At 31.0% G+C, this 24,989-nt stretch overlaps 3 protein-coding genes and 1 non-coding gene across 21 annotated transcripts; 1 reads left to right on the plus strand and 3 right to left on the minus strand.

Annotated features, from left to right (window-relative positions):
* Window positions 1-3,251: 3,251 nt before the first annotated feature.
* LOC107955133 (ribosomal RNA large subunit methyltransferase E) lies at window positions 3,252-6,144 on the minus strand. Of its 2 annotated transcripts, none has more exons than XM_041091975.1 (6): window positions 5,708-6,144; window positions 5,091-5,551; window positions 4,942-5,004; window positions 4,720-4,821; window positions 3,642-3,891; window positions 3,252-3,538 (listed from the first exon to the last, which is right to left on the minus strand). In XM_041091975.1, exons 2-6 carry the CDS (start codon window positions 5,268-5,270, stop codon window positions 3,423-3,425), a joined length of 711 nt encoding a protein of 236 aa, XP_040947909.1. In that variant the 5' UTR covers window positions 5,271-5,551; window positions 5,708-6,144; the 3' UTR covers window positions 3,252-3,422. The 2 variants fall into 2 exon arrangements, with proteins under 2 accessions (XP_040947909.1, XP_016746347.1); XM_016890858.2 differs by having other exon boundaries at window positions 5,091-5,177; window positions 5,248-6,144.
* Window positions 6,033-6,135, minus strand: LOC121216455 (U6 spliceosomal RNA). Its single transcript, XR_005912637.1, has one exon. It is a non-coding gene; the product is annotated as a U6 spliceosomal RNA (small nuclear RNA).
* Window positions 6,145-12,382: 6,238 nt separating the features above from the next.
* LOC107956280 (protein SRG1) lies at window positions 12,383-13,801 on the minus strand. Its single transcript, XM_041091381.1, has 6 exons — window positions 13,727-13,801; window positions 13,518-13,661; window positions 13,226-13,391; window positions 13,145-13,151; window positions 12,714-13,041; window positions 12,383-12,637 (listed from the first exon to the last, which is right to left on the minus strand). Exons 1-6 carry the CDS (start codon window positions 13,799-13,801, stop codon window positions 12,383-12,385), a joined length of 975 nt encoding a protein of 324 aa, XP_040947315.1.
* A 273-nt stretch (window positions 13,802-14,074) lies between these two features.
* Window positions 14,075-16,866, plus strand: LOC107956281 (ferrochelatase-1, chloroplastic). Of its 17 annotated transcripts, none has more exons than XR_005912506.1 (6): window positions 14,075-14,830; window positions 15,137-15,317; window positions 15,429-15,572; window positions 15,741-15,842; window positions 16,126-16,280; window positions 16,456-16,641. XR_005912506.1 is itself a non-coding variant. In XM_041091979.1 (6 exons), the coding sequence occupies exons 2-6, from the start codon at window positions 14,745-14,747 to the stop codon at window positions 16,816-16,818; spliced, it is 876 nt and encodes a 291-aa protein (XP_040947913.1). In that variant the 5' UTR covers window positions 14,075-14,298; window positions 14,528-14,744; the 3' UTR covers window positions 16,819-16,866. The 17 variants fall into 17 exon arrangements, 14 of the variants coding, with proteins under 14 accessions (XP_040947913.1, XP_040947915.1, XP_040947912.1 ...); XR_005912504.1 differs by having other exon boundaries at window positions 16,126-16,350; window positions 16,456-16,632; XR_005912505.1 differs by having other exon boundaries at window positions 16,126-16,299; window positions 16,456-16,622.
* The last annotated feature ends 8,123 nt before the right edge of the window (window positions 16,867-24,989 follow it).

The raw sequence follows: 24,989 nt of genomic DNA on the forward strand, positions 1-24,989 counted from the left end.
TTTCCAACTCTTAAGAGGGAAGGTGAAAATTGGAGTGATTACGTTGGTAGTTATTCTCAAATCCAATTGCTCCATGGCTTTTCAAATACTAACCTGGACTTACCTTTAAAAAATTATTTTTTATACGAGTTTAAATTATAAAAATTATAATAGAAACACGAGCATGCATAAGTATTTAGAATGATTATGACAACAAATTTCTATGTTTTATTATAAATACTAAAAAAATATATTATAAAAATAATTTACGTGTTGTAAGAAATGTTATAATATATTTATTTATAAAAAATTATGACAAAAAAGTATGGATATAATTTATTTACGTGCGTTTACTATATATTATAAAAAATAATACTCGTTTATAAACAAATGTTATAATTTTTTTGTCATAAAATGTTATGGAAAAAATATTATTTATAAGAAGTGTTATGGAAGTTATTTGACATTTTAAAAAACCTTTTTTATAAATGTTTATATTATAGGTTTTGTATTTTTTACTTACTTTACGTATTATAAAAAGGATTATAAGCTAGTATAAACTTCTTTTCCAAATTAAAATTTATATAAATTTTTATAGTCAAATCTATATATTATTCGCACAGTGAACCAAATATTATATGGAAGATGCTAGTCACACAAATATAAAAAATTTTCTTGCATCATATCATGACGTATGATACCATTTAAGAGAACGGAGACGGACATAAACACCCGAGACAACTCATGTACTCTTTAATTTGAGACATCAACAAGTTTGAAAATATAGTTGAGAGGACATTTGTTATTTTAAAAAAAGATTTCTCAAATTAACATCACCCTAGTATAGCATAAGAAAACAATGTTAGGTTGTATTAGTATGTAATACTTTATAACTTCATTCGTATGTGGAATTAAGATGATCCATAAGAGTATATGGAAGAATGTGATATAGGTAATTTTAATGATATATCTTCAAATTCAGATTTAGATGATAAAGAACTCGATCAAGGACTAACAAATAATAATAAGAAGTATATGTTGAAAGTTAAAAAAGGAATAATCTAACAAATATGAAATGCTAAAGTAATTAGATAAAATTTTATATGATATTGATTTATTTTATTAGTAATCATATTATCGACTACACTCTAGGACTAACATGTTACCCAACATGAATGTATAGTAATTAAAAATTGTAATTATAAACTATACTACCAAACATGATATATCGGCCAAGCACGTCTAAAAAATTCCAATTTTTTTTATAATTATAAAATAATTAAACTTTATCTGTAGTATCCAAACACACCTCAAAAATACAATTAAAAACATTCACCGAAAATTGCTTCTAAAATCAAACTAAAGCATTAGAAGCCCCCAAGTAAAGGACAAAGAATTGGAAGTAAAATAGGTGGATAGCAGAAGCAGAATCTGATATATGATAAACAAATTGTTTTCCTGTAATAAAAGAAGATGATCACATGCTTCCATGTGATAAAAGCCAACAGTGTCTGAGAAATTTTGTAATAAAAGACAATTCTTCAATAGAAAAATAAGGGAGTGTGAAAAAGGAGAGTCAAACGTTTACTGCTACAAAGCATGCATGGAAATTGGAGGAAAGGGATGATAACTAATAATGATAATGATGGTGATGATGATGAGACTTCATTTCAGTTTGTCTTTATTGATTGATTTGACATGCTACTGTTAATGGGTGTTTTGGAGATGACAAATTTTGACTCAACTTTGTTTATCAAGCCTGCTTATATTCCCTCATCTCTATCATGAGATTTGGACCAATCTATAAATTGAGTTTTACCATTTTGTTTGCAGAAGATGTTAGAAACTCTATAATCAAAATCTAGTACATATTTGATGCAAAATATATATATATTTCCCATTTCGTTCCAACACATTGTTTTTATTCTTGATTCAACCTCATGATTTAGTATATATGGGATTATGATCTTTGCTCATGGTTTGGACATGTATAAGACTCTATTTTTTGAGATTAGTTTAGATTGATCAAGCAAATTAACTTCGAGATTGAATTGGATCGGGTAAACTTGTAAAACTTATTCTTAAGATTGAAGACGTATTCTAGTTTTATTGAAGATATTTACCGAGCTTATTATTCCGCTAGTTTGATGAAAAGATTTATTGTAATTAATCTAGTATGTTAACAAATTGAGATTAATTTAAATACTAGAGATTTTTATAGATTTTTACACTGAGGAACTTGTATTTGCAAGTGCATTGAGTGTGAAAACAACTCAATTATTTGGTTTTCAATCTAAGTTTACACGAAAAAAACTTAAAGAAAGTGATTTAGATCATAGACGTGAAATAGAAGTTGCTAATCTAGTGAGTGTTAAAATTAATAATCACTTATACAAGATTTTAAGATAGTGAATTATCTCTTTGAGCAAAACCCTATAAAATTAGAAAAAATCCAACTACTTAAACGTAAATTTCTTGCAACTATCGTTGTAAGTTTTTTCGCATATTAATAATATTTAAAGCTTTCTTTGATATCAAATGTCACTATCCACAAAAATATATAATTTATTATCCACTTTGATAAACTTAAGATCACATATCAAAAATTAAAAAAAATTGTAGATAATTATATTTTCAAATATACATTCACTTAAATACCCCTTTTTTTTAAAGCTAATAACAAAAGACTAGGGCTGAAACACTTGAAAACAAAATTATTACACAAAAATCCTAGAGGATTTTGGTATCATAAAAAAATAATATAGGTCAATTAAGAGGAGGAATCTAACATCATGTGGCAGTTAATACCTTATCCCCAATTAACCTTCCATAAAACATGCTTCTTCTTAACATTTTATACCTACCTTATTCTTGGATCATAAATTATTCCAATCAATCAAATGTGTATATTTAATGTTTTACATTTTTTTTTGACCAATCCTAGAAGAGATTCAAACTCCATCCCCAGAAGGAAACATGCATTTGTTCTCCATTTCTAAATATAAAATATAAATATCACATGAAAGTACATTTACATTAATGTAAGTATTTTTCCCTCCTCAACATTTTTAAAATAAGTTTGACATCACCAAGTGAGATAAAACTTTCTTTTTTTTTCATGAAACCAAGTAAAACCTAGTTGGAAAACAAAACTATATAAAAACAAATGTTTTTCATGCTTTTCTATCCACATCCAATGGATATGCATGATTCTAGTGTGTGTGTATATATATCTTTTGTATTGATTTTCTTATAAGTACTACTAAGAAAGATGTTCTCAAGAGCATTTCATATTCTGGGTTCGATATGTTTTTTGGATATGAGTATAGAGATATGATACTCCAAATACATTAAAAAAAATTAAACATACCCATATTCGACATTCATATCCGGGAGGTCATTGGGGTAACAAATAGTTGCCGACAACCTAAAGATTCTGAACCTTACTGTGACTTTAAATCTTGACAAATTAAATAAATCTCTCTGGATGAGGATCTTGTAGCCTTGGGCCTTAACCATGTTGATTTTTTGAAGAGTGGTTTGCAAATCTGGCTCAATTCTGCAAACACCATAAACAAAAGTGTGAGAAATGCCATCTACAGATGATGAACACGATTAGTTCCAAGAAAAATAAAGTCAGAGCAACATGGGTGAAATCTCACCTTTTGTATCCTCGCTCTCCAGAAGCTTAATGACGAGATGCCCTCTGGACAGCAATACACCCTTATCATATGGACTACAAGGGCATGACTCTCCTTCATTTTGGAAATTATCATTTGACACGTTCATGGCTCTACCGACAGCTAAATCGAGTGCTCGCATACCTAACTCGAAGGACAAAGCTGCATCCCGAGTTGAAATTCCTGAAACCGAAGGACACATATCTGAAAGTATAACTGAGAACCCTTTTTCCTGCAAAACAAGACACATACATCTGTAAGAAGTTATAAAGAAATTTTTTTACCCTATAGGCAAATAGAAGACTAAGTTTAACTTTGTGTAACATAATTGAAGAGCTATGTTATTTGGATTTGGGTGTAAGTGTATGATATAAGCACCTATCCAACACAAGTGGTCTTCAATTTTTCCATGTCACTGAAAGATCATATCTGGATGAGCATGGACAAAAGTTTCCAGACATTTATTCTTCAAGAAAGATGAAGAGTGTGGTATTCAATTTTCCCATGTCACTGAAAGGTCATATCTGGATGAGCATGGACAAAGGTTCCAGACATTGATTCTTCAAGAAAAATGAAGAGTCGGGCCTTTTAGAAACAAAAGGCCGACCCTTCTAACAGGTAAGCAAAGTTTGATACAAAAAACTACCCCCTAAAGCATCCATAGAATCTATTTATTACCAGATTGTATCTTTTTCGTTGAATAATTTTTTTTCTAACTGGTCTAAAGTGACCAAATCTGTTCTTTGCTTCATTCAAATCATCAAAGCCAGAAAAGATGCAAAGTTTGAATTGACATCAAATCTAGATTTTCATGCAACAAAGACAATTTAGGATGAAAAGAGTGAACAGGAAATTTGTACAGAAAAATTACTAAATCTGCGCAATGACTCGAGAGATTCGAATCCCAGTCAGCAATGACAACAGTTGGCAAACATCATTTAATCACTTGAATTGGCAATGGGCTAAGCATTCAAATTCAAACAAAACCGAGAAAAAACTCCTTAAAAAAAACATTACAAAATTCTAAGATTATGGACATAAAACTTGAACTACTTGCTACCTTAGGCGAGAGTTCCATAACTTGTGGCTTGGATAGTTTCATGACATCAGCGGAAATAGTTTGAACCCTTGCATCACAGTGAAGAGAAGGAACCTTCACCTTCTGTTCTGAAAATCCCAAATTTTATTGCCATAAATTACAATCATACTAAGAAAATCTTTCACTTGTCTTACCAAAACAAAACATAAGAAATTGTAGAGGCTTTCAAGCAGTGAATATTACCTTAACATCAATTCCCACAACAGCCCCACCATTCTTCAATGGACCCAAACTCTGACAAGCAACCTATAACAATATGAAAAATCCATATACAGATCAACAGGGACTCAGAAAAAGAAGAGAAGCAACTTTTTGAAGCAAAAGGGAAAAACCTGAAGCCAAGCACCAGGGGCACAACCAAGGTCAAGAACTGAAAAACCTGGCTTTATTAACTTATATTGATTCTGTATTTGAAGCAACTGAAAACCAAGCAAGAATTTATTAAAAAGAAATGAAACGATGAAAAGAAAAAGTAATGAAAACCGAAACCTTGAAAGCTGAACGAGCAACATAGCCGAGACGTTGAGCTTCCCTGTAGAAAAAATCGGGTGCTCCACCTCCACTCATCGATGCCAAATTTCTAAAACTCTCTTTGATGTAAAACCCTGCTCTGGGTTTTTTACTTTTTTCTCAAAGGCCTCGAAGCTCCCATTTGTGCTTAAGCCTGTAATTGTGGGCCGTTTTGCGAAGTGGAATTTTGAAAATCAGACGACCCTTTATCTATCAATTCAGCATTTGCCGGTCAGACCCATGGGCTTAACTTGACTTGGTTTAGCCCTAGCTTGACCCCAACCTGATATATAACGTTGGATAAAATATGTAAAGAAAGCTAGACGTGGAAGTTTGAAATTCTGTGAAACTGAAATCCATCCAAGTGCTTCTCCTTTGATCAATTGTTTAATTATCTTAGAATGACAATAAAATTTAACAGTTGATACTGCTGCACTACCATGTTGCTTCAACTCTCTTTTCTTTTCCTTTTGGTTGTCAGCTGCATCGTATCAGTTTTGAACTTCCCATCCAAATTCATTCCTCAATGGTTCCCAATTCCAGTTCATCTTGGTACTTCAATTCTGCCAACACAAACCACAGGGTTATGAGCAGTGAGTGCAAAAACAATGGCGCTCCCAAACACAAATATCAACATTTAAATATACTCTAAAAACCCAGAAGCTAATTCACCAAACTCAGGCTCAAATCGAATATGGAGACCAAACCCAGATTCTAACTCTCAATTCTAATCCCACCCATGGAGCTCAACTTCAAAAATAAAAAAAAATTTGGACCATTTCTCGATTTGTGCGTGTCATCCTTGCGCAGGGGCCATGCTAATCTTCTCTGTATCGTTCCAATTTTATCGGATGTCCCCGAGGGGACAGCCTAAGCTGGCTGCTGTTTCTATATAAACTCTTTCAATGCTTTGTTCTTAACTGATGTGGGATATCTAGTTGGTTCGCAACCAGATCATGAACTAGCCTACCTCATCCTGACTAAGTCCCAAGGTGTGGGCTGGATCAGGCCTAGGTGTCGCTCAAATCAAAATCCGTGGGCTGTTGACGTGTCACAACTCCCTCAACTGGAAGAATGGGTCCGAGTCAGCCCAGCTGATCACTAGCATATTGGCTTAGATTATTATTAAAGTTTGAATTGCTAGTGTTGTTCATGTTTCATTACACTTCTCATACAGCCTTAATAGAAGAAAAAAAGGAAGAAATTTTGGAAATAATTGGATGATTTCCAACAATCCAGATAAATGGTAAAGACAATTTAGGATGACTTCTTTTATCAAAGTCACAAATGAAAGAGCCTGGAGATCTATTTTAAATGGTTGGGAACAACCTTTTACTAAAGAATCAGGTGTCAAGATCCCAAAACCTGAAGTGCAATGGACTACAGAAGAAAAGAGGCTTGAAAGTGCTAACTTGAAAGCTTTCAATGCAATCTTTTGCGATGTAGATGGATAAGAGTTCAAACGAATCTCTAAATGCAAGATTGCAGAGAAAGCCTGGGGTGTCCTTCAAACTGCTCATGAAGGTACAAGCATAGTAAAACGATCAAAACTGTAGATGCTCACTACTAAATTTGAGAAGCTAAGACTGTAGAAGAATGAAACAGTTGGGGAATTCTATGCCAAACTCTCTGACTTATCCGACCAGGCTTTTGCCCTTGGAGATGAATACATAAACTTTAAACTGGTCAGAAGGTGCCTTCGATCATTTCTTGAAAGGTTTAGTATCAAAGCAACTACCATTGAAGAAACCAAGGACATTGATACAATGGGCATTGATGAGTTGATTAGATCCCTTCAAACCTTTGAGATCAACCTAGATGAAGCAAAGAGAAATATAAGAAAAGGAGAAAAGAGCATTGCATTACAATTTATTGAAACAATGCTCACTAAGCATGGCACTGCTATAGAAGTGATGCAAGAACAAATCACCTTAGAATCCTCAACAAGGAAAACCCAAAGGAGTTGTCATCAATGAGGAAGCTGCTAGAGATAAAAAGAAGGGAATTCAATGCCATGAATGTCATGGCTATGGACATATTTAAGAAGCCCATGCAAACACCCACTACAACAAAACTATCAAATTGCGACGAATTTCCTATGTGATGTTCAAAATAACATCACAAAAAAAATACTATAAACGTCATGAAAACAAATAATCATCACATTTAATAGTTGATGATGTTTCTTATATGACAATTAGAAAAATTTCATAAGTTTATGTCACTAATTGTTTGGCGCCAAAATTTACCCTTAGGTAATGTTTTTGTGACGTCTCAACCAAAATGATGACGATTATTAATCTTCACCAATGTAAAATGAATTATATATAGTTTTATTTTGAAGAACTTATTATCTCTATGTCTGTATTATTAATTAATAGCCTTTATTCGAGACAATTTGATTCGTCATATTTATCATACATAAAAATGTGGCGTTTTATTTTTGTCACAAAAAATAAGTTTGGCAAAGATTGTTCTTGTCACTCTTTGCTATTTTTTATAATGGATATGGTGATTTATTAACCTTATAGGATCATGTCATTTAATGTTTGGAACCGAGAGTTACAACATGAAAAATTTATGGGATGGTTTTTCTTTTACATTTTGTTTGTCAATATTAAAAAGTTTTTTAGTGATGAATATTCAATTTCTAGTTTTATGAAGAATTTTACTAAAAAATAAAAAAATGAAAAGAGTTTATTTTTGTTATTCTTATATTTTTAAGGGTTATTTAAATTTAATTTCAAAATGGATAGACCTAATATGTAAATAGACTAAAAGTTTAAAAGCATTTAATTGGGTGTTGCTGGTGGTCATGGCGCTATCCCTTTTTTCATCCAATCTAACAAATGTAATTGCTTCATCAAGTCGAACATTTTATATAATTACACTTTAGTTCGGTGTCGCCAATGGCAACGACGAAGCCCAATTTTATTTTTAAATTAGCCAATAATTGGCCCATTATGAAAGGTGGTGCCGCCAATGGAAACAACACTGTGGTTCACTGTTCAAAACGGGTTATTTCATACATGATTTTACAAGTGGGTCATTTTCATAAATAATTAATTTATTTGGATTATTTTTGAAAAAAAAAGCCCCCTAAAGGCTACAATTGATGATGTCTCATACTTAGATAGTGGATGTTCTCGCGACATGATTAGTAATGCAAATTGCTTATCAAATTTTGAAGAAAACAATGCTGGTTGTGTGATATTTGGAGATGGTAAGAAAGTCAAAATTCTTGACAAAAGAATTCTAAATGCTCCCAGTTAACCTAAGTTGAATAATGTATTTGTTGTTGATGGATGGAAGGCTAATCTAATCAATAGTAGTAAGTTATGTGATCAGGTTATACTTGTCAATTTCACAAAGGATAAGTTTTGTGTCATTTTAATGTAGGGAGACAGTATCGTGGAAGGAGCAAGAACCTTTGACAACTGTTATATGATAATTTAACCATCTCGATGCAATAAAGTTGGAATCATTGAGCTAAAATTGTGGCATGAGAAGCTCGACCACGTTCACTATAAGGGCATGAAATGTCTGGCTAGATATGAAGCTGTTAAGGGGAGTCATGTTTAATGAATATGTATTTACTTTTTAAATTAGATTAATATAATTGTTTGTCGATGCAATATATCAATGTAAAATGGTATCAATTCAATAATGTTATTAGTGATTTGTGAAAATTGAATTAAATTAAAATTACATGTATAAAATCACACAAAATCAAAGTTCATACGTAACATTACATATATAATTCAAACCCTAAACCCTAAAGGAGTGAAATGCTTGGAAAGCAAATTTGTTTTGTTTGAAAAGGCTATACAACTTTGATTTCTGATTTGAGTCTTTAATTTTAAAGAAAGCATGAATTGGGATTTCAACTTTGACTCAAATCACCATTCAACATGGTTGAGGCCCACAATCACCATTAGCTAACTCCTGCACCCATCAACTATTAAACTCAATCATTAACCTAATAAACACTTACACTTATGATAACCCAAAAGAGTTCAACTTTTGATTTTTTATTCAATCAATTATTTGTATAAAATCCAACCCAAATAGTTACAAATAGAGCCATTTCTTTTACTGCATAATGTCTCTAAATTTAGTATTTTTCCTTAACTTTTTTTTATCTCTATTAATTTTAGAACTTGACAACATTTTTCTTTTAAACATGGATTTTATTAAAATTGTATCACAATATCACCTAAAAATTTAAAATTATTATATAAATTCTAAAAAAATATTAAAAATATGATATTACATTATACCTAAAAAATATTAAATTTAAAAATCAAACTAAAAAATTTATTGAATTCCGAAACTAACGTTAACCATAATATACTTAACCAAAAAATAATGATAATAATAAACAATTTTTTTTTTAACTTTTCAATGTATTTATCGGAATGAACTCAATAATTAATCATCTGTATTTTATAAATTCATTAAAAAAATAAATGTTGGCCACAAATTTTAAAATATTATTTTATTTTTAATTTAGTAGCATCAATTTAATTAAAGGAAAAATAATAATTACGTTGTATTTGGTTGGCATGAATAGCCAATTGGTTCAGCCTTAATTCCAAGGAGTACAGTAATTCAAATGTTTGCTATTCCATGGAATAACCTATTACAGGCAGCCTGGGAATAAGGCCTGAATGGCCATTTTGGGCTCCCCTCTCAGAATTTCTATTTCATGCCATAACGAATAACCCCCCAACAGAAATCCCTAGAATACCCATGCTACCAACAGTCACCAAATTCAATCAAAACAATAAACCTATAAAAAATATATATAAATTCTGCAAATCATTAGTATGAATCAGAAGAAGAGAGAGAGGTTTTATGGTTATGCATGTTGAAGGGGTTTGGATGCTTGAAAAATTGCATATGAGAGAGAGGTGAGGAGGAAGAAAGAACACATCAATAACCAAAGCAATCGGAGCGATTCCAACAACAAAAACAAAGGGGATTTTGTTGACTTCTTTTTGTAGATTTGTGTTTTTGCGGTGATTTTTAGAGAAAAGTAATTAGAAAAATTGAAAGAGGAGATTGAGATGAAGCAAGAGCCAAAATTTTAGCGCTTTCTAGGTGAGGCCACGGTAGTCAACGGTGACAGCAAGCAAAAGCTCGTTGGAAATTAGAATTATAGGTGTTCTTGAATTTGGGGGGATTTAGCAGAGAAAAATGATTTAGAAATGAGAGGCGAGGGGTTTTTTACAAAAATATTATAAAAAAATAAAAATTTACCAAAATATTACAACTTTTTTTTATTTACCAAAATATTACAAATTTTTTTATTTATCAAAATATATAATTTTTTTATTTATCAAAATATATAAAAAAACCAAAAAATAAAAAAAAAAACCTGACACCAGCCAATTAAATTGGCGGCACCAAAGGTGCCAAATAAATTGGTGGCACCATTGGTGCCAAAGTCATTGGCGGCACCTTGGTGCCAAAAGAAAAAAAATGTGTAATTGCTTGCTAAGTCCTCCTTATTTATTATTTTTTATTCCCTTCAACTTATTTTTTATTTAATAACTCTATTTTAATTTAATAAACTATTCTCATTTAATAACTCCATTTTAATTTAATAAACTATTAAGTAATACTTAATTTTTTAAAATTAAAATAGAGTTATTAAATGAGAGAATTCTAATTAAGTGACCATCTGCAGTTTCAAGGACCTGACATGCAAATTTACCATTTTGAATTTTAAAAGTGAATTGCTGCTGCTTGCACACTAAAATTGAAATGTGACTAATTGCCTTCTAAGCCCTCCTTATTTATTATTTTCTTTTTATTCTCCTTCAACTCAATTTTTTATTTAATAACTCTATTTTAATTTAATTTAAGTAATACCAAAATATTACAACTTTTACAACTATTTTAATTAACTATTACTTAATAGTTTATTAAATTAAAATAGAGTTATTAAATAAAAAAATGAGTTGAAAGGGAATAAAAAGAAAATAATAAATAAGGAGGGCTTAGAAGGCAATTAGCCACATTTCAATTTTAGTGCGCAAGCAGCAATTCACTTTCAAAATTCAAAATGGTAAATTTGCATGTCAGGTCCTTGAAACTGTAGATGGTCACTTAATTAGAATTCTCTCATTTAATAACTCTATTTTAATTTAAAAAAATTAAGTATTATTTAATAGTTTATTAAATTAAAATAGAGTTATTAAATGAGAATAGTTTATTAAATTAAAATAGAGTTCATAAATAAAAAAATGAGTTGAAGGGGAATAAAAAGAAAATAATAAATAAGGAGGACTTAGCAAACAATTACACATTTTTTTCCTTTGGCACCATGGTGCCGCCAATGACTTTGGCACCATGGTGCCGCCAATGACTTTGGCACCAATGGTGCCACCAATTTATTTGGCACCTTTGGTGCCGCCAATTTAATTGGCTGGTGTCAGGTTTTTTTTTGTTTTTTGGTTTTTTTTAATATATTTTAGTAAATAAAAAAAAGTTTATATATTTTGGTAAATAAAAAAGTTGTAATATTTTGGTAAATAAAAAAAATTGTAATATTTTAGTAAATTTTTATTTTTTTATAATATTTTTGTAAAAAACTCGAGAGGCGAGAGGATCTCGAAACAGAAAAATATTTAGGATATTAAACTTTTTTTAAAAAAAATTAGGAAACTAAACCTTAACTTCCAGAAAATTTTTTTTATTAAATTATAACAAAAATATTTTTAGAGATATATGATATAAATGTATTTAACTAAATAATATATAAAATTATTATTTTATATCTAATATTTTAAATAAAAGTAAAATATTATTATTTTTAGTATCTATCATTAAATATTAGTCATTTAACACTTTTAGTTTTTCAATATTTTTATAAAAATAAAAACATAATTTACTTTATTAAATGATATATTCGTTATTTAGGTTTTTTTTAAACTATTACATATCTATTCCTCGCGGCTAAATTCATGAATACTATTAAAATACTCAATTCATTTCATCCAACCAAATTATTGTTATGCCTATTCAATTTCATTACAGCCTTATTTCATTCTTATAGAAAGATTATTTCATTACAATCCTATTTGATTCCTGTGAACCAAACGTATTATTATGAATTACTTGTCGTGTAGCTTTGCAAATGAGCTTTTCCTTCCATTTTCCTGGAAAACTTTTCTCTAACATAGTCAACATACTTGATGTTTCTATACAATTTGGGGTGATTCTGGTCATCTATCATTGTTTCAACTGGACCAATTTCTTGCTCATCATCTGGAAACATGAATGTTGCAATTGATATTCTTGGTTTCTTCTCATTTATTATGGCTCTATGTTCAATGCTTTTGTACATTCCATTGCTTTGAATTTGGACCCCAAAGAATAAAAAATCAACATAAGTACGGAGTTTAAAATCAAACTCATATGTTACATATATATATTACCTCAGTGGCATCACCAATGTTGACGACAAGTGAATTTGGGATAGGTTTAACAGGGACCCAAGCTTCATTGTGCTTAATTTGGAGGCCAGTGACATCATCATCTTGCAACAACAAAGTGAAGCTTGTGCCATCTGAGTGAGGGCTACACTCGAGAACAAGATCAGGCCTTGAACAGATAGGGTAGTAATTCATTCTTATGCCTTGTTTAAGCCCTCCCCCTTGTAACCTTTTTAACCCATCTCTTTTCAACCCCATTAATACTGAAAAGTTAGCTTGGAGTTCCTCGGCTAGCTTTTGCATTTCTCTCGAGTACTCTTCCAATGCTTCTCTGTCAAAATATAACCCATGCAAACATCACTACAACTCGAAAATCGAAATATATAATGCTTTTAAATGATTCAAAAGATAACACAAACTTGGAGGGTACATACTTGAAACCTGGTAAAGAGAGGGGCCAGAACTTGAAGTTTCTATTTTGAGAATGGAGAGTTAATAAATAAATCATGCCAGACCAATCATGCTTTTGGTGCTCAGAGACCACAAAGTTTTGACCATATCCTTCTGTTTCATTTTCTGCCATTGCATATTTCTTTTCTCTTGGAATGGCAGCTCAAAGAAAGCTGCTACCGCTGCTTTTATCTTCTCCAGGATCTCCTCTTTCACCCCATGATTTATTACCTGCGTTTAATATTACTTCATTACACTCAGCCACAATAATGATTGAGCCGATTTCCAATTTTTCTGAATTGAACTCCAAGTAAAATACATGTTTTTTTTTGGGGGGGGGGGAGATATGGGATTTACCTGGAAAAATCCCCAGTCCTTGCAAACAAGGTGTAGTTTCTGTAGTTTCTGGACTTCATCTTCACCACCTTTGGCTAGAAATGAGAAATCTATGACGGGAAATTCAAGAGAATCAGCCAAATCCTCGGAAATAATTGTCCCATCCTTATTTTCATGAATGTGTCTTTGGGGAATTGATTGAAAATCGCTTCTCACAATCTCCTGAATACTTGGAACTGGCAAAGATTTACCCACCCAGATTTTCCAACTTCATAAGATCCTCCATTTTCAACTCTCACTTCCATTTTTCCTTTGTAGTTTCTCAGGTACTTCTTTGTGAACAACAAATCGACACGAAAAGGTTACTAAGATTTTATGGATCCTTGGATGCTGTATGATAGGAGACGTTGTTTATATAACCTGAAAAGTTTAAGATTATTGGGTTTATTTTATTTTATTTTACAATCGTCGACGGCGGTTATTCATTGTTGAATTTTTTATTTTATTGTATTTTTAGTGAGGAGCCTTTTTTGAGCGAAATATAGAAGAAAAACTAATAGGCGTTTGGTTGGAGGGAATAGGCATGCATTCCCCCTATACAGCGGGCCCACAGCCAAACGGGTGTTTGGTTCACTGTAATAACATTACAGCCCGAATCGGTTACTGGCCTATTACTCCCATTGCCCTTAATGGCTATTACGCCCCCTCAGCGCCGATTAGGGATTCCGCCCGCTTTTCATCTTTTCTATTCCATTTTCTTCCCTCATCAAGCTTCCGATTCTCCCAAGTTTCCCTTCTAGAGGTAATTTCTTTTCCCTTCCATCGGTTCAGCCGTCTGTTCTTCTCGTTCGTTTTTTTTATTTTCTTCATGGATTATCTCTGTTATTGTTGTTATTTTCTTCATGGATTATCTCGTTCGGTTCTGCCATCAGTTCTTCTCGTTTTATTTTCTTTTATTTTCTTCATGGATTATCTTTGTAATTTCTTTTCCCTTCCATCGGTTCTACCGTCGCTTAATCAACCGACTTCAGTAATTCTCAAGGAAGGCTTTTATTAGGGGGTGTTTGAAGCAACATTTTTGGAGGCATTAATAATACGTTCAATCTTGGGACCAACGTAGTTTTTAATTTTATATTTCCAGTTTTCTTTATAAACAATTTTCGCCATTTTTTTCTCAACTAACCCGTGGAAAATCTCTCCCAAATTCACCTAATACCCAGATTCCAACTCTTATTTTTGATAAAAATCATGGAGGCAGCATCTTTATCTGGAGTTCTTTCATATACCAAACTCTGTGGTTCCAGTCTCTACTATTCTGATGATAGATTTTCAAGGTAATCATTTTATTTTCTTTGAACTGTTAATCAAAGGTTTATGCTTTATAGTTTTTGTCTGAATAAGTTTTTTTTTAAACTTTATAGAACCTAAGATTGTTCTTAGCTCTTCTTTTTGTGAATCAAAGATGAAATTCTTGGATTTGTCCATTTCTTTATATTATTTTTTTTCTGGTCGATTCCTCGGGGCAAACGCATTGCGTCTTTCTCACGACATTAATCTAATGGATTCAATGGTGTGAATAAACCTTCATCTAAAGCCCTTATCAAAGGACCCTTTCTCAGTGATGGCCTAATTCAGAATAGAAATCTGCATTTGCAAGCAATTTGCAGGGTGGGTGTTTACACCTTGGGTGAAAATGATGTTGTGGAATCTCATCACTCACATGCCATGGAGGAAAAAATTGGGGTTCTTCTTTTGAACCTTGGAGGGCCAGAGACACTTAAAGATGTTCAACCTTTTCTATATAACTTGTTTGCTGATCCTGTACGTTATTTTGCTTGTTCTTTTTTTTTGTTTTGTGTGTGTGTATTTCATATGAACATTTGTGGGTTTCAAGTTACAATGGTGTTGAGGTGATGATGTTTCTTTGTGCAGGATATAATACAGTTGCCTGGGCTGTTTAAGTTACTTCAATGGCCATTGGCGAAGCTAACATCTGTTCTTCGAGCTCCGAAAAGTGAAAAAGGTTATGCTGCCATTGGTGGCGGCTCGCCTTTACGTAAAATAACCGATGAACAGGTAAAATCAAGTCCCTTGATTGTAGAAATTTGCTTGTTACTTTTTCCTGAGCTAGTGGCTTGAAAATGAACTATTGTACTTTTATATGGATATTTTTTTCCAAAACGAACTATGCTGTGCTTTGGGGAAACTGGCAAGTATATTTATAGTTTAAAGAACTTGTTGCAGGCAAATGCTCTTCGAATGGCTTTGGAGGCAAAGAATGTGAATGTCAGTGTGTATGTTGGAATGAGATATTGGTATCCATTCACAGAGGAGGTCATTGAGCAGGTTCGTCTCTTGATAGCCTAACAAATTTGCGTGTGTTTTGAACTTGTATGATACCATATACGGAGAGTGAGCTCTTTCTGTTATGCTTTTGTTGATATTTAAGATGGTTGTTAAGTTGATTAAATCCTTACATGAGGGATACTCTTATTTGGTTATGCCTTTGAAGAACTTTATACCTCATATATTAATTTAGAATTCTCTGTGTAGCATTGAATGATCTATCTTCAAATTCAATTCGGGTTATATACTGATTACCGATAAGCATTTATTATGTGCAACACAGATTAAGCTAGACAGGATAAAAAAGCTTGTTGTGCTGCCATTATATCCTCAGTTCTCCATTTCCACAACTGGAAGAGATTGACATGGAATATAAGCACTTAGCTCTTGAATCCGGAATCGAGAATTGGGGTCGTGTTCCTGCCCTCCGCATGTATGGTAGTGAAAATACAATATGGTAGTTCTTTGCACTATGTAGACGCATGGTTATAGTGAAGTTGTTACTCTTGTATGGTATCTCATTGATTTTGTATATATATTCTCTTAGACTTCTGTATATTTTGAAAAACCGCACATCTATAAGGACCTAAATATCTAAAATTTTTAATTTTAGGTTGATACATTGTTGGACGGTATCAAATGGGATGACAAAGGTTTAGCAATGGCTATAGCTCAAAATGTTGACACTGGAGCCATATTAATGCAAGGCTTTGTCAACAAGGGTGCACTAGCTACAATTATCACTTCTAGGAAGGCAACGTTCTTCAGTCGATCACGGGCAACATTATGGACAAAAGGAGAAACTTCCAACAATTTCATCAACATTTATGACAAAAGGAGAAACAAGTTATGCGTGCAATTTAGTTGGAGAGGTTTTTTGTTAGGTCATGTAAGACTTTTGTTGGTTAAACTATTAGAAATTCAAGAGCAAATTGGGTCCTCTAATATAAAAATGAGCAATTTAGTCCTTATATAATTCGTTTTGAAGCAAACAATTAACTTTTGAATAGTTTTAATATTTTTCTTATCTAAATGCTCGTGGAAAAAATTGAAAATAAACATGTCTAAAAGTTTAATCATAAAAACATCATTTTCTACAGAAAATACAAAAAAAAAAAGTTAGAATGAAAGAAGAAAACAACATTGAAGACCAAAATTGCTACAATTCAAAACTAGAAACAAAAAGGAAAATGAGAAAATAACATTAACTTTCTAAATTTTAGAATTCGAAATTGTTGATGCACAAACAATAGAATCCTAATTTGTCAATGGACAAAAAATCACTGATGAGATGAGTTGAAAGGTGCTTTACGGTCGGAAATGGAATACATAATTGAGAATATGAAGAAAAACCCTAATTCATTATGTTGTTAAGCAAATTGAACTTGGGTTGCTGATGGTAAAGTAACAATCATAAAATCATTATTCAAAGTCAAGTTCAAATATTTTAATATTTGATAGAAGAAATTGATAAAGTTTGTTGATACAATCATAAGAATATTTAATACTAAGAAGTTTATTAAATTATATATTTTTGTTAAATTATATTTAATAATAATTATTTTAAATTATATTTTATAGTGTTATATATTATGATTTTAGTAAATTCATATATTTTATTAAATTATATATTTTTATTAATTATATTTAATAATAATTATGTTAAATATGATTAAATTATTTATTATTTATATTAATAATATTATTAAAAATTAATAACAATAACAATAATCACCTACCTAAAAAAAATTTTGTTAAGGGTATTCTAGTCATTTTAGTTTTTTTCCTTATGCTATTACACATCTATTCCATTCAACCAAACACAAGAATACTATTACGCCTCTATTCCATTCCATTCCATTCAACCAAACAAAAGAATTACCTATTACACCTCTATTCCATTACGCATCTATTCCATTACACTTTTATTCCATTACACCTCTATTCCATTACAGCGAACCAAACGTGCTGTAAACGTCTAAAAACCCTTTAAGAAAAAGTAATTAAACTGTTTCCCCCCCCCCACACAATTGAATACTTAAAAGCTTAAAAAAATATCTATTTTTTATTTAATTGAATATTTAAACTTTCAAAATGTATTAAATTTTTTTAAACTTTAGAAAACAATCAATTAAGCCATTATTTTTTTTTCACTTAATTGTGTACTTGAACTATCAAAATGCATTAATGAAATCCTTTGATAGTTAACTTTAACGATTGACCGTTAAAGTTAACTGCTCTTCATTTTTTCTGGTTAAAGTCACTACGTGCCATAATCATAACGTGACATGTGAAAAAAAATAAAAATAAAAATAAAAATCAATTAAAGTTATAAAAATTATTAAAATATAAAAATATTAAAAATTAGAAAAAAATTTATAAAAATTGTAAAAAATTATAAAACTTGTAAAATTTTATAAAAATAGTAAAAATATAGAAAAAAAATTATAAAATTTTATAAAGTCGTAAGAAAATTAAAAAAATATAAAGATATATAAAATTCGTAAAAAAGTTATTAAAATTATCGTACCAAAAGAAGCAATTTATAATTTTTCTATAATTTTTATTTTTTATCATTTTTCGCCATAGTCATGCTATGTTGCGACACATGATGGCTTTGATTGAAAAAATTGGGGGTCGTTAACTTTAATGGTCAACGGTTAAAGGGTCTTTTTGATGCATTTTATAATTTTTATAAAATTATATATATTTTTACAATTTTTATAATTTTTTTCTAATTTCTAATAAAATTTAATAATTTTTATAAATTTTATTGATTTTTATTTTTTATAATTTTTTGCCACATGTCACACCGTGGTTGTGACATGGATGACTAACTGAAAAAAAATTAATAGTAGTTAACTTTAACGGTCAACTGTTAAAGTTAACGCTCAAAGGGCATTTTTGATGCATTTTGATAATTCAAGTACCCAATTGAGTGTAAAAAAAAAAGAGCAGAGACTTAATTGAATTTTCTTGAAAAAATTTGAGGACTTTTTCCATGCTTATGTAAAAAAAAATTAGGTTGTTGGATATTTTTTTTATTTTGAATTACTTGCATTCAAAATTTAAGATGTTTGATAGTATAGGGTTTGATTATGAATACAAGTTATGATATTCTTAAATATGCTTTAAATGTTCATATATATATATATATATTTAAAGTCAGTATATCTATGTTGGAATTTTCACTCATTATTTATTCAAGTTTTAAATTTTATTGAAATTGAAAAAAAATGTTAGAGTCGAGCCAAACTTTCTTTAGTTGCATTGGTATGGCAACTTAGTGGTATACAGAAGAGGGGTGATAGCACAAGGTATTTCTTAATCAATATTTTAGAAAGTGGTGACAACAATCTGATGGAGAAAAGTTGTTCAATAGTTTGAAGTATTTGATTTTTTAGGAATGCTTTTGTTTGGCGAAACCAGAATTCTGTTACTGCCTAGATGCTAACTTTTGCTTTGACTTACCTACAGTATTGCAAGGAGGCAAGGGGGAGGTGGAATAAGCTATGGCATGCAGTGGGAATGTAACACCTCTAACTCGTATCCGTTACCGAAACAGGGTTACGGGGCATTACCGGACAAACAAAATAGTAAACCAATCAAATCATACATTAATACAAACATAATTAAATTTCATTCAAATACATTCATAATGTCCCTTAATCGAGCCCTCGAGGCCCTAAAAATACTATAGAAATAATTCGAGACTAAATCAACAATATTTGGAAATTTTAGGAAAAAGTTGAAAATTTTGGACTGTAAGGGTCACACGGCTGAGACACACGCCCGTGTCTCAGGCCGTGTGGACATTCGAAATAGGGACACACGGCCGTGTCCCAGCCTGTGTCCATGCCCCTGTAACTCACTGACTTGGGTCACACGGCCAAGCCACATCCCCGTGTTCCAGGCCATGTACCCATCGAAATAACCTCCCACACCCGTGTGCTAGGACGTGTAACAGCTTGACTTGTATGCCTTGAACCTACAAGAGACACACGGCCGTGTTACAAGGACCTAAAATGTACCTTAATCAATAAGTTTACCATTTCAAACTTACTTGGAACCAAAGCAAACCATTTACCAATCAAAATACCTATCCAAATTGACTAAAATCATGCCAAAAACATACCAAAATCAACCTAATTCAGTGTATAACCAATGTACCCTCGTTGGTACCATAAATATATATTTATATCAAAACATAACATCAATTGAACCTATTAATTCATTCAAGATTTCACCTATAATCATCAATTCAAACATACCATATTTTAGCTACTTAACAACCAATTCAACACATGCACTTTTATCCATTCCAACAAGTTTCAAATGGACTTGTTAACACATATTGATGAAATCCCAAAAGTACCAAAAGAAAACCAACCAAAGCAATTTGTAAAACCAAATTCATATTTAACTATTTACATAAACAAAACATTAGTATCATTATTCAACCTATTACATGCCATATAATCTAAAATAAACGTTTCAAAATCTACCGAATTAAGCTGGATAGTGTGACTTGAGAGTTAATCCGATCGTCCCATCTTTCAAGTATCTATAAGAACAAAGTTTAACACAAGTAAGCTCAATGAAACTTAATAAGTTCGACGTATTAAATCGACAAATCAAAAAGTAATATAACAACTATGAGAATTTCCTATCATCCACAATCTCAATTGGTAATTCATAACTTATCAATTCAAATTTCAAGTATATATGAAAAAACCATCAGAGTTACTCAACAAATTAATTTACTGAGATTTTCAACTCAAAGAATGACTTACGGATACAAGTACATCATCAGTCCAACCAAACACACCAGATGATCACTTGAGCCAATCCATCCATCACACCAATGCTCATAAGAGCTAATCCAACCAACACGCCAAAAAGAGAGTATAACACGAGAGTTTGCAACAAATGCTGAACCTAGGTTTACTCAGGCAATATATGAATATATCCCTCCAATACTATCTCCACTCCAAACCACCATAACACACCAAAACACAACTGTACTCTATCCGGCGTTCAAATCAAGCCGTGGATTAAGTTCAATATTAAACCTCAAATTACCATCCATCATCATCAATTAAAAAAAAATAAAAAAAATTGTATCATGTTAGACTACACAATAATTCATTTTATATCGGAACCGTACGAACAGACCTGGACCAAATTGTAGGAGTTGCAAAAGTTCAGGGATTATTCTGTAATTTTTCTTTTTTCACGAGTATCTACGGGATCTTGGTCTAAAAAGTAAAATTTTTTATTTATTAGCACATATTTTATTTTCAAACCATTTTATAATTAATACCCTTTTATTTTTTAAAATTACACTTTACCCTAAACTTTTACAATTTTTGCAATTTAATCCCTTAACCTTAAATTCATCAAATTAACCATTTTTTCTCAAATCAATATTTTATTCAAATTTACTGTGTCCTCAATCAACCTTAACAAACATATAATTCACTATTAAACCCTAATATTTTGACATTTCACAATTTAATCATAAAATCAAAATCTAAAAAAAATCACTTTACAAATTCACCAAACAACATAATCAAAGCTCCAAATACATGGTATTCATAAAAAATATTCAATATCAATCAATGGAAACTTCTAAATTTCTAACAGAATTAAAAACGGAGGTATGGGCTAGCTAGACCTAGTTGCAACAATTTCAAAAATATAAAAATTACAAGAAACTGAATCAAAATGGACTTACATGCAAAGAAATAAGCAAACCAAAGCTCTCCCCCTGCCTTAGCTATGGAATTCGGCCATTTGAAGAAGATAATAAAATGGATTTTGTTTTTCATTCTTTTAATTTAACTTAATTTTAATTAAACTTTCATTTATTTACAAAATTATCATCCAATTCACACTATTTTATTATTTTCCATTTAATTTCCGTCCCACTATTCTATTTAAGGCATAATTGTTTCTTAAGTCCTCCCTCATTTATTCTTTAAACCATTTGATCACTTAATTACTAAAATTACTATATTTTGCACCTTTTACAATTTAGTCCTTTTTCTTTAATTAACTATCTAAACGATAATATTTTCAAACCAAATTTTAATATGACTTTAATAACTCTATAAATATTCTAAAAATAATAATTACAAGTTGACACGATGAAAATTTGTGGTCCCAAAACCACTTTTCCGTCACCACTGAAAATTAAGTTGTTACGGGAAAACTCTTAGGCAGGCGATAGATGGATGGTGCCTGCACTGGACTGCTGGAAATGCAACACTAATGTTGTTGTCAGAGATTTGAAGTCATGCCAAACAACAAAGGCAATTATATTAAAGGGATATTCGGCCGAATTGAGATAGTGGAGCATCCAGTTTTGCCAGAAGCCTTGGCGATTAAAGAGGTCCTATCATGACTAAAGGATTGTGGTATTGATGGGTGTCGAAGTTACCCAAAAAATAAATCCTAAGCTTAAAACATAACATAAAATTCTTATTCGATCCCATAGGATTGATCTGACCATGTTCAAATTTCCTACAATCAGAGTACTTCGTAAAACAATAAAAAAATTGAATTCAAAATTAAACAAAATAAACCTAATTGATGAATGCTCCAACCTCGGGTATGACATCAGTCTCAGTCCTGGAATTGATTAAGGGCTATGGATGTCTTGTTACCCACTAGTAATCCAATTATATTGATCAAGGATGTCTTAACCAACAATTCGGGAACTATCTAATGATTAACCTTTATAGAATCGAATAACCCCGAAAGACGCTTCCACGATTTAATCTGCTGGTAACTTTGCAAACTAGAAGAACCTGACTCTAATTAACGATCTCAATCGCGTGGATAATTTAAATTAGACCACTCAATCCTATGGAGTCTCCCAATTGCATTCCCAATTGAACCACGCCAACTTGTTCTTCTATAAAGTAATTTGACACTTAATTAATTGTATCAACTGTGTATCGTTCCCAACACCGTACAAGGGATCCTTATTGAAATGACATTAAATACAATATTATGAGACGATCTTGTCAATCTTTTGAATGAAATAAAAAACAAATACCCAAAAAAAAAGGATTAAGTACGATTTCAGATCTCACAAATCAAATACTGAAATTTAGTGGACCTTTGGCTAGAAAATAATTTAATTACTCATAATAAAAAATAAAACAAAATAATTTAAAATTGAATAAAGAAAAAAGAAAAAAATAAAAGGAAAAGAACAAAATGGAAACAAGGAATGGAACAAGCCAAAAAGAAAGACAGAAAAATAAATTTTATTTCTTCTAAAAAAATAAAAGCCAAAATCAGGAAAAGAAAAGGATGTCATTGTCTTTGCAATTGCTTGTTTTTAAACTAAAATTGATTCCTAGTGTTCTATTCCAACACAATTTCTTAATGATAAAATCAAATATAAGGGAAAAAAATTTAATCATAATTAATGTAACACCCCTCACTTGTCTCTATCATCGGAGTAGGGTTATGGGATGCTACAACAAAAACAGAACAAAATTGTGCTATATCAATTCACATTCATCTGAACGATAAATATTCATCAATCATTCAATCAAAAAACATATTATTCGTACATTATCAGAGTTAAATCGAGCTTATGAGAACCTAAAAACAATTCATGAAAAAAATAATACAAGGACTAATTTAAAACATTGATTTATCATACTTATACACACATCATACTATAGCAATTGAAAACATGACTAAATCAAGCTTTAAACCGCTTATAAATTAGATTTGAACATGAATAAGAACCTATTTATAAAATTTTAAAACTTTGGATAAAGTATTGATACTAAATAAGAAAGTATTAATATTTTCTAACAAGTATCATTATGAAAAACATTATCGATACCATTTTAGCATTCTGCCAATTTTAGGTATCAATAACATTTGTCAATGTATCGATAAAAGTTGTAAAGTATAGATATTTTAGGTTCTAGGTATCGATACTTTTTCTCAGATAATGAAAAACTGAAAATTTGAAAATTCATTTCATGCCCAAAACTATGTCTTAGCTCAATACACAATCAAATATATATATAATAACCAATTGAACATGTTACACTTCAACCTAAAAGTGCCTAACCAATGTGCCATAAGACACCTCAACCACATTCAACTTAATTATACAAAAAACCCATTCATCTAAGTTTGTATACATCCAGCAATGTGCAATGTACCATAAGTGTCAACTAAATCATGCTTTTCTATCAAACTAAAACTTATTTAACTTATACTAAAATAACTTACATTAAGCTCAAGCATGTCATTATTTTGTTACCTAAATGAACTCACCATATCCAAATGTATCTATATACCACAATTTCACAATTCACACCATCAACTAAAGCATAAACCAAAAATTACATTCCAAGTTCATCCACTTCCTAATGTAGATCAGCATGACATTTCCAAAATAACCTCATCACATCCATCATATAAGCATACCATAAAAACATTAAATTTAACACATTACATATAAACTTTAAACACATTACAATTCCAACTAGAACTTTAAATTCATCAACTCAAAATACCTTATATATATGCCACAAACTGAAATAACGAGCCAAAATCTACCGAGACAGAAGCTTGATAGTGTAAGCCTTGAAGTTGATCCGTCTAACTAGTTCTGCAAAATGTTAACTATAGAAAACAAAGAATAAAAAGAATAAGCTTATATAGCTTAGTAAGTCCATAGCCAAAACTAAACCAACTTACCTCAATCAACTTGACATCCAATTTACAAAATAGGTGAGATTTGCATAAGATTAAACCATCATATAAATCACATTCACCATGAATTCAACCAGGATCATGTCATATATATACATATACATAATCTAGCAAGACAAATCACGTTTATTGCATTAGAAATCATTTATGTATACTCATTTAGTTCCATTCATCTTTTTTATAATTAATATCATTTTTATCTATCCCAATGAACTATATAGTAACATAACTCAGATACTCGGGTAACTACACCACACCAGAGAGCATCATAATGCTATACAAAGGCACGATTATGCAATCAGAGACACTGAAGTGTAAACAAAGGCACCGAAGTGCAAACAAAGGCAAGATTGTGTAATTAGAGACACCGAAGTGTAAGTAGAGGCACCAAAA

The sequence above is a fragment of the Gossypium hirsutum genome, chromosome D04, assembly GCF_007990345.1.
Source record: "Gossypium hirsutum isolate 1008001.06 chromosome D04, Gossypium_hirsutum_v2.1, whole genome shotgun sequence".
Classification (NCBI taxonomy): Eukaryota; Viridiplantae; Streptophyta; class Magnoliopsida; order Malvales; family Malvaceae; genus Gossypium; species Gossypium hirsutum.